A 9380-nucleotide genomic window follows, 5' to 3' on the forward strand; every position below is an offset into this window, starting at 1 on the left:
AGAATGTGGAATCAACAAACTGAGCCCGAAGGCCCACAGGACAACAGGAATGGCCAGTGGAACATATGAGATGATTTTTAACAAAAGCAGAGAGTAATGGTAGAAGATGCTCTTTTCACATCCTATCCTCTGTGGGGGAAATGTCTGCCTGCCCAGTCTGCTGTATACTATCTCCATCAGAGATGCAAGGAAGTCCCCGCGTCCGTGCTTCCAAAAGAACAGGGAAAAGTTCTCATGGTCTGTCATTGCTGTCAATCATCAGTACAAAAGAAGCCAGTCACCTTAGAGGAAGAGGTGGTGACTTTTTAGTACTCACCAAGTACCATGCAGAACATCCACTGCTAATGGACTCAACAGCAAACGGGAGGGGCTGTTGGAGTTTCCAAGGAAGAGAAACGAGAGGCAGGGATGGGGAGAGGCCTCTCCCCGGGAGGCTGCGGGGCCAAGTGGATGGCATTTGACAGTTACCTAAAGGTATGGTAAAAATAGAAGGACTGGGTTGGGAAGCTCTCGGACCCATTCTGACTCCTAGAATTCTGAACTTTTCTCCACTGGCTGCCTATTAACTAAGTTCTAGTCTGCAAAGAGTGCAGTTGTCTTGCATCTTTGACCAAAAAACAGTGGCTGAACCATGCAGAGCCTCACTAAGCAGTGAGTGTTGTGGTTCTGTTCTGTTTTGTTCTGGGTGGCTCGAGTGTGGAAATCAGGCCCTGGGGCATGCTAACACAGCATCTGACTACCCAGCTACACTTGTTCTTTTGCTGAAAGTGATGGGAAGTCACTGAAGGATTTAGAGAGGAGCCGCCTCACTGGGCTGGGATTTCAAAAGCATCACTGAGAGAGGAGCAGAGATTATTGATTCTCTGAGAGTCTCTGAGCCGCTGCTCCTGGGGGACATCACGAGTGGCCCACAGTTACTCCCGTGCTTACTCCACAGTACTTCCCGCAGGCTTACAAAGGCCCTTGGCAGACATCACTGTTGGCATTTCAGAAAGGGAAAAAAAAAAAATTAGTGTCAGGGCTCAGAGCATTCTCAGAAATGTCTCTCTTTTCTCCTGGCTCCCCCATTCAACAAACAGCATATAAATTGCTTAAAAGGAAGAGGTGGGGGACCCCCTCCCCACCTACCCTCAAGGCTTTCTGGCCTTGGCCTAGACTTGGGTCAGCTGTGGGTACAGCCAGGAGACAGAAAGTTTGAGGGGGGAGGTCAGGCAAGGTGATAACACAGTCTTGTTCTGCTGCTGAGGCTCACACAATGCAGTTGTGCCCTGTTTCAACCTGGCCAAGGGCCTGGTCAGAGGTAGAAGCTGCCAGAAGAGCCCGGAAACTGCTGGAAAGAAGCGAGTTGTGGCAGGATAACAGGAAGCAGGCTTTGGAAAGGCAGCTGAGTCACACCCTGGGAACCCCCAGTCATCTCCAGGGTGGCTCTTCTGTTGGCAGGTGCATCTTGAAGAACTGGTGCAAAGTTTTCAAAAGTCCACAGTTTCTCAATCTTCCTCTAGTAGCGGGCAGGCTCCCCCACCCCCACTCACGAGCCTGATGCTTCCGTCATTGATACAAGCTTAGTTCCTGTAAAGGGGATGGTTTGGGGGTGTGGGGAGTAGAGTAGGACCAGTATAAATAGGAAGTGTGAATCCTGGGAAAGAGGCTCTGTCTGGGCAGCTGGGCACCAGGAGCTGCTGAGCACTGGGAAGAGGCCACCCCTGTCCTACTCTGCTGCAGCCAGGATGGGTCTGAGGGTGGTTCAGACAGGTCTCTGGTCCAGCCAAGGGGGATTGGATCAAGTGGGGATTGTGGGTTTTCAGGTGGGAGGGCCCAGACACCCCACAGAGCCATTGCACAGGGTCCCAGCCTCCTGTCTCTGGGGTGGGGGAGACCAGCAGGGACAAAGCAGAGCCGGGGTGTGGGGGGGTGGGGATCGAGTGTGGAGGCTCATGGTAGGGCCTTGGTTGTCTGGGGAGGGGGCAGGAGGAAGGTTCAGATGTACTTGCAGGGAGTCTGACCCTGAATTTCCCTTCAGGCTTTGCGGTCCTGGTGCTGCTGCAGTGCTGTAAGTACCCCGCCCCCACCCCACCCCTACCTTGTGTCCTAGCATTTGGTGAAGGTGTAGCACCCATGAGAAGGAGGTCTTGGGCCAGAGAACATTCTTGCAGTTTCTTCAGTGACCCCAAAGGCTTAGAACTATTTGCATTCGTTAAACCAAGGGGCTGGGGTTATGGATATGTACTATTTACTCTTCAATAGATTTGAACTTTTTCAAAACAACAAACTTTAAAAAGCTCACGTTCAGTGATTAGGAGACAGAGGGACCCACCACTGTCAGGGGCCCAGGGACCACGTGGACAAGCGATGCCCACTGTCTTCCATAACCAAGTGGCCAGAAAGGACATCATTTGCTGTAGGGGTCATTAGAATGAGAGGACATTGTGATATTGTACACCAGTTTGGGGACCGCCCTTCTGGGTGGGTTACAATTAGGGACACTTCCATCTGGACAGAGAGAAGAGACAGTCAGAGCCCCTTTGGCATTAAAGACTCATGGAGGGTCCTGGCAGGAAGGCCAGGGTGTCTTCTGACACTGGCTGTCTTGAGCCGGGTCCCTGCCCTCCCTCAAGGCCACTGCTTCCAGGAAGCCTGGACCTGCACTGCACAGGAGGCCCATTTCACCTTGACCTCCACGTGGCCTGTTTCTGCCTGCAGTGTGGTCTTGTGCTGCACTTGACCTGTTCCAAGTGCCTTCAAAACGGGCCTCGTTTTTATCACATAGGGAACCCCCCAGAGGCAGGGGCGTGCACCAGCTCTTTTATGTCAGAATTTTCATTCTGCTCAGGATTCTGGCCCATTCCCCCCACCCATTCCCACGCCCCATTGGTGCTCAACTCTGAGCTCAACGGGAGTGTCTCTGGCTAAATCCCGGCCCAGGTCCCACCCTAGATTTCTCCTTCAGGCTTTGCATACAAACTGGTCTGCTACTACACGAACTGGTCCCAGTACCGGGAAGGTGACGGGAGCTGCTTCCCAGATGCCATTGGCCCCTCCCTCTGCACCCACATCATCTACAGCTTTGCCAACATAAGCAACAATGAGATTGACATCTTCGAATGGAACGACGAGACACTCTATGGCATGTTGAACGCACTCAAAATCAGGTTGGCCAGGGCAGGAGGAAGATGGGGGAGTAGCCGGCTGGCTCCAGGGTAGGGCTACTCTGCTCAAGAGAATGGTGAAGGCCCCCAGGACCACCTCTGGATGGAGAGCAAAGGGTCCTCAGCTTCAGTGAGCGGAGGTGTGAAGTGGGGTTGGGCAGTATTTGGGTGATGACGGGCAGACTGTAGCTCCCCTGGGAAAGGGGCCTTCTCTCTCTCCCCTAGGGGTGCCTATCCAGGGAGCTTGGAAAGTGCTTGTGACCCTACTTGGCCATTCTCTGGCTTCTCCATCAGGGGCAACGAGAAGGGACAGCATTATCTCAGAGTAATGGCCACCAAGTCTATGACCTCTAGCCTATAATCCCTGCATCTTGGGAGGCTGATGCAGGAGGATCACAAGTTCAAAGCCAGCCTCAGCAATTTAGCAAGGCCCTAAGCAACTCAGTGAGACCCTATCTCTAAATAATATTTTTAAATAGGACTGGGGATGTGGATCAGTGATTAAATGCCCCTGGGCTCAATCCCTGGTACCAAAAAACAAAACATAAAAGAATATTGAGTCTCAGGGGCAGGAGGTCATCAGAGGCCCAGTGCAGCCCCTCACTCAAAGATAGAGACACAGAGATCCTCAGTGTCACCAAGATTTCACTCCACACCATCATCCCTCCTCTTTGCCCCACAGGAACCCCAAACTGAAGACCCTTCTGTCTGTTGGAGGATGGAACTTTGGCTCTCAAAGGTAGGACCTACTACTGGAGCATGAGGAAGGGATGGGAGTGGGGAGGCCTGGCTCTCTCCACCCACTATGGGGGGGAGGGTACAGTGGCCCCAGACGGGTTAGGCAGAGAGGCCTAAATTGTTGTCAGGGACCTGCCTCATGTATAGCCAAGAAACCAGAGTCTAGAGAGAGGGACTTACCAGAAGTCACACAGCATGTTCACAGTATACCTCCTGGTTCCCTACCTCTTTTTATTACCTTTCTGACCTGAAAGCAAAGAACTTCTGGGGGCTACTGCCACGAGGCCTGGAAGGAACCTAATGCTCACGGGGTCAGGTACCCTTTCCCACCTCCGTCACATGTGACCCTCATGACAGCACCAGGAGGTATTATAATGATCCCATTTTATAGATGGGGAAACTGAGACTTGGGCTGTGCCCTGTCTGAAGTGGCTGGTGAGTAAGTGGCTTGGAAACCAGGGGCGCCTGGCTCTTTCTAATGCTGGAGGTGCACACTGTCCCAGCCAGGCCCTCCTAGGGCTGCGTCAGTCCAGGCTCCCTGCTCCCCAGGCCCCAGGAGCCCCAGTAGAAACCGGGAGCACTTGACCTATTCATGCTGAGAACACACGGTTGGGGGGGGTGAATTTCGTCCCAGATTTTCGGAAATAGCCTCTAACGTGGAGAAGCGCCGCACTTTCATCAAGTCAGTGCCGCCATTTCTGCGGGAGCATGGCTTTGATGGGCTGGACATAGCCTGGCTGTCCCCCGGACGAAGAAACAAGCAGCTTCACACCACCCTAATCAAGGTCCTGGTCAGGTTGGCCGGGGGCGGGGGGGGGTGTCAGGGGTGGGTCCGTTCCGTCCACCACAGAGGATCTCCTGAGGACAGGCAGGGGGACTTCAGCCTCCTGGCTAGGATCCAAGGCCTCTGAGCCCTGGAACTCTTAGAGAATAAGCAAGACACTTTGTGACCCCAGTGGGAGGTGGGCGTGGGGTCCTAAGAGGCAGAAGGCCATGACTGAGCAGGGTCTCCACCCCTCACTGCCACTGTCAGTGAACATGGAGCATCCATTGTCCATGGTTCAGTCCCAAACGGATGCCCCCCACTACCCAGCATTCACTGCAGCCAGGGGCACTCAGCTCCACCTGGGGCAGCCCAAGCATCTCCAGTTCCCAGGGGCAGAGCGATGGTCCACACCACCTGATCCTAGGATCTCACAGACCGGCTAAAACAAAGCACAGACTGAAAGGCAAACACGCCTGCCAACCACATCACCCACTGTTCTGATGGTCCCCCCAGGACAGGCAGTGATGGAGTGTTGTTGGGTGGGCATGGGGTTTGAGGATGAGATTGGTCCAGTTTTTTAGAAAAAAGATGGGTGGCCCCATGATGGGCCTCTTAGCCAGATAGGTGGTCCCAGCAGATAGGGAAGGTCCATGAGGTGCCGAGAGAGCTTGGCGTCCCTCCACAAGTCTCCCCCTCCTGCCGCCTGGGTCTCTTTCACTCACCCACCCATCTCCCATCCAGGAGTTGAAGGCCGAATTTGCAAAGGAAGCCCAGTCCGGAGCACAAGAGCTCCTGCTCAGCGCAGCTGTGTCCCCGGGGAAGATTGACATTGACAGCGGCTATGACATCAACCAGATATCCCAGTGAGTCTCCTGCCCAGCCAGCCCCCAGAGGCCTCTGCCCACACCACTCCTTCCTCTACCCTAGAATTCAATGAAGACCCAGGAGACCAGGCTTCTAGACCCAGTTCTTTCCAAATCTGGATATGTGAACTTGAGCCAGTCACCTTCCCACCCTGTGCTTCAATGTCCCCATCTGTCAAATGGAACATGAGTTCTGACCTTCTTTTTTCACTTGGCATGTTGCTAACCAGTTGAGAGCATTTCTCTAGGTGTATTTGGGAAAGGCAATAGGAAAAAATATACAAAGCCACCAACCATTACAGAGTATTTTCCCGTGGCCAGCAGAGCAGGGTGCTGGGCCTGGGGGAGGAGGCCCTGCAGCAGCAATACCCTGTTTCTAGAATGCTGGGAGTCTCCAGGTACCCCCGTGCCTGTGCACACAGGCGGCCCCCTTTCCTGTTGCCGCCCCTCCATCCTGTCCGCATAGGAAGCCTCGCGCGATCTCTCCCCAGAGCCCAGGCAGGATAGTGGCAAACCCAGCAGGAAAGAAAAGTGACTCTCCAGCCACTTTTAGAATCTCCCTTAGAATCTTACAAGTGTAGACTTGGTGTCTCAAGTGATCACTTGGTGGGAAAGAGGTGGCTTTCAACAATTTGTCCCAAATTTCTGAAGCTCATATTCTTGTCATCCACTTACAGTTCCCTCACCAGCATGCCTGCAGGGGACTTCCTCCTCCCTCCAGGGCTCCTTGGGTGGGGCCTCTTTCTTTCCCCACTGGGCTCTTTCCCTGCTTCACCCACGTGAGCCTGGCAGGAGAGCAGAGGCTGGGGTGAGATAGAGGCCAGCCATGTGCTGGGGCGGGAGGTAACAGAGAGGACTGTTCTGGCCCTGAGTACACTCCTGGGACCCTGAGCTCACACCTTGGCATGGCCCAGGGGAGGTGGGCCAGCAGCCAGGACAGTGGTCACCAGGAACTCCTGGGCTTTGGGTTAATGGTCTGTCTGTCAATTGCCTGCTTCCCCGATCACATCCTGCTGGGGCTTTGGATGTGAGGCCAAGAGCTTTTCTAATTTCCCACCTCACCCTCCATCCCCTTCCTTCTAGACACCTGGATTTCATTAGCACCCTGACCTACGATTTCCATGGAGCCTGGCGCGGGTCCACAGGACATCACAGCCCACTGTTTCGAGGCCAGAAGGATACCCGTTCTTACAGATACAGCAACACTGTGGGTACCCAGAAGGAGGGAAGGAGGGGGTCACAAAGTCCTGCCACCTGCCAGGGCTCACACACCAACCCCTCCAATCTTCAGTAGAATCCCACAAGGCAGGGGTTATAAGACCCATTTTATAGATGAGAACCCTGAGGCCCAAATCCTTCATCCTCATGGCTGTGGGGTGGACTGAGTGAAGGCAGGTGCAGAATAGAGAGAGGCTAGAGGCTAGGAGGTGGGTGTCTGTCTTCAAGTTGCCATTTGCTAGCTGTGCAGTCTGAGCCAGGCACCTGATTTCTGCATCTGTCAAATAATAATGATCCCTTCCTATGTGTAAAGGGAGCTTTTCAAGAATGGAACTTTAAAATTCGTTTTAAACTGACATGATCAGTTCCCAGAGGAATGGGGAATCCCAGACGCACCGTGCCACCGCAACCTTGCCTGTCGCAGTGCAGTGTTCACTGTAACCCTTTCAGATCCCTGCGCCACCAGCCCAGCTAACTGCTCCTCCTGTCCCCGCTCTATCCCCACCCAGGACTATGCTGTGGGGTACATGCTGAGGCAGGCCCCAGCCGACAAGCTGGTGATGAGCATTCCCATCTTTGGGAGGAGTTTCACTCTGTCCTCTTCCGAGACGGGTGTTGGAGCCCCCATCTCAGGGCCGGGAATACCAGGCCGATTCACCAAGGAAGAAGGGTTCCTCGCCTACTATGAGGTAATAGAATTGGGGGAGAAGCTAAGATTGTCCCAAAGCTATCTACAGCCATGGGGGAGGGGGGTCCTTCCACCCCACCCCCACTTTTTCTCTCATTTGGGAATAAAATCAGATCCAGCTGACCTCACATCCCTGAGGAGGAGGAAGAGACAAGTCAGGCCTGTTGCTACCAAAGTCTCCAGCAGGCATGAGTCTGCACCACCAACCCCTGGAACATTCCTTTGGCTACAGAGCTGGGGTCTTCCTTCCAGCCCAGCAAAGTGCAATGGCTAAGAGGCAGGGTCTCCAGTCTAGCATCTGATGTTCTTGTGGCCAGGGGCTAGTACTCGGTGTCCACCCACGCCTTCTCAAATCCCTGTTTCAGATGGAGAAGGCAAACGATGGCACATGCTTATAATACCAGCTACTTGGGAGGCTGAGGCAGGAGATGGCAAGTTCAAGGCCAGCCTGGGCGATGGGCACAAACTTGTCTCAAAATAAAATAAAAAGAGATGGGGATGTGGCCCAGTGCTAGGGTACCCTTGGGTTCGGGTTCAATCTCCAAAAAATAAAAAGATGGAGGAGCCAATCAGAATCCCTTAAAGCCCTCAGACTATGGCAGCTGAACTGGGGGGGACATTTGCATCTGTTTTACATAAATTTGCATGAAGCCTACAGCTCGAAAAGCCCCTGAGAATGAGGCTGCAAGATGAAATGAGGGGCTGACAGAGACTTGGGGAGTGACTTCTCCTGGTGTCCTGCAAAGTCTCCCTGTTCTACCCATGTCCTATTCTCTGCTCAGATCTGTGAATTCCTCCACGGAGCCACAGTCCATAGAATTCCCAGCCAGCTGGTTCCCTACGCCACCAAGGGCAACCAATGGGTGGGATACGATGACCAGGAGAGCGTCAGAAGCAAGGTAAGTTCACCGGGCCACCCCCCCAGGACAAAGAGGGAGGGGGGACCTGCTCCAAGCAGCCAGAGTCAGCCTCCTGCCCTGAGGTCTGGGCTGCTGGTGGGGGGTCAGTCTCAGGTACCTGGTATCCCCATACGCACTCTGCCCTGGAGAACCCAACCCTTCCCCCTCTGGACCTCCCTCCCCAGGTGCAGTACCTGAAACAGAAGCAACTGGCGGGTGCCGCGGTGTGGGCCCTGGATTTGGATGACTTCCGGGGCTCCTTCTGTGGCCAGAATCTACCCTTCCCTCTCATCAATGCCATCAAGGATGCACTCTCAGCCGCTTAGCCCTGTCTTTCTGTATACCGTGGGGTCCAAGGACGCCCCACACCCTCTGACTCCAGCTGGCCGGGAGCCTGAGCACCTGTACTGCTGATCTCCCATCTGAGCCTCCGTCTTCTTCCCCACAGCCTGCGCCACGGGCAACACCAGAGATGGGGCTGTGGGGTCAGTGAGGGTCTAGGAACCAGCACAATGTCAGACCCAGTATCAATTCATACCTGCTGATGAATAAAACTGCTCATAGACCCCCAAGCCTGGCAAGGGGAATTCTTCAACTTGCTTACCCCCGACCCTCCTAATGAAAGGACACCATTTTGGCAAGCTCTAGCACCAAGTAGCCAAACATCCTAAGAGTCAGTTACCATACTAATTATACCCTCTGCAAAGCTCAATTTGAAACCTTCGTTTAGGAACATAATCCATAATCGTATCTCCTATGCCATTTCCCTTTCCTAATCCCACAGCTGCTCAGTAAAGTACAAGAGCTTAGCGGTGCATCGCACTTGCTTGGTCTGTCTTGGTGGCACCTTGGACCATCGCGCTCACTTCCCCCTATCTTTTCTGGATTCCTCTCCCTGAGGCTTGGGAGCCCTGAGTTTGCAGAGATGAAGCTACCACGTCCTCACCACCAGGATGCAGGAAACCCCAGCGGAAGGTAGCTTCCTTAGATTCTCCTGCCTTGGACTTCACCCAAGCGTGGCTGATGGCTTTTCAGATACGAAAGCCATTGCCATCCAGACTT

General features: G+C 53.8%; 1 protein-coding gene across 1 annotated transcript; it reads left to right on the top strand.

Annotated features, from left to right (window-relative positions):
* Positions 1 to 1612: 1612 nt before the first annotated feature.
* Chi3l1 (chitinase 3 like 1) lies at positions 1613 to 8890 on the top strand. The gene is made up of 10 exons (XM_046463673.2): positions 1613 to 1752; positions 2021 to 2050; positions 2948 to 3149; positions 3829 to 3885; positions 4519 to 4669; positions 5392 to 5513; positions 6597 to 6720; positions 7241 to 7420; positions 8202 to 8318; positions 8504 to 8890. The coding sequence occupies exons 1-10, from the start codon at positions 1728 to 1730 to the stop codon at positions 8642 to 8644; spliced, it is 1149 nt and encodes a 382-aa protein (XP_046319629.1). The 5' UTR covers positions 1613 to 1727; the 3' UTR covers positions 8645 to 8890.
* Positions 8891 to 9380: the final 490 nt, after the last annotated feature.

This window comes from Marmota monax, unplaced genomic scaffold, assembly GCF_021218885.2.
Source record: "Marmota monax isolate L192 unplaced genomic scaffold, Marmota_monax_Labrador192_F-V1.1 WCK01_AAM20220418_F8-fsc00099, whole genome shotgun sequence".
In the NCBI taxonomy this organism is placed as follows: Eukaryota; Metazoa; Chordata; class Mammalia; order Rodentia; family Sciuridae; genus Marmota; species Marmota monax.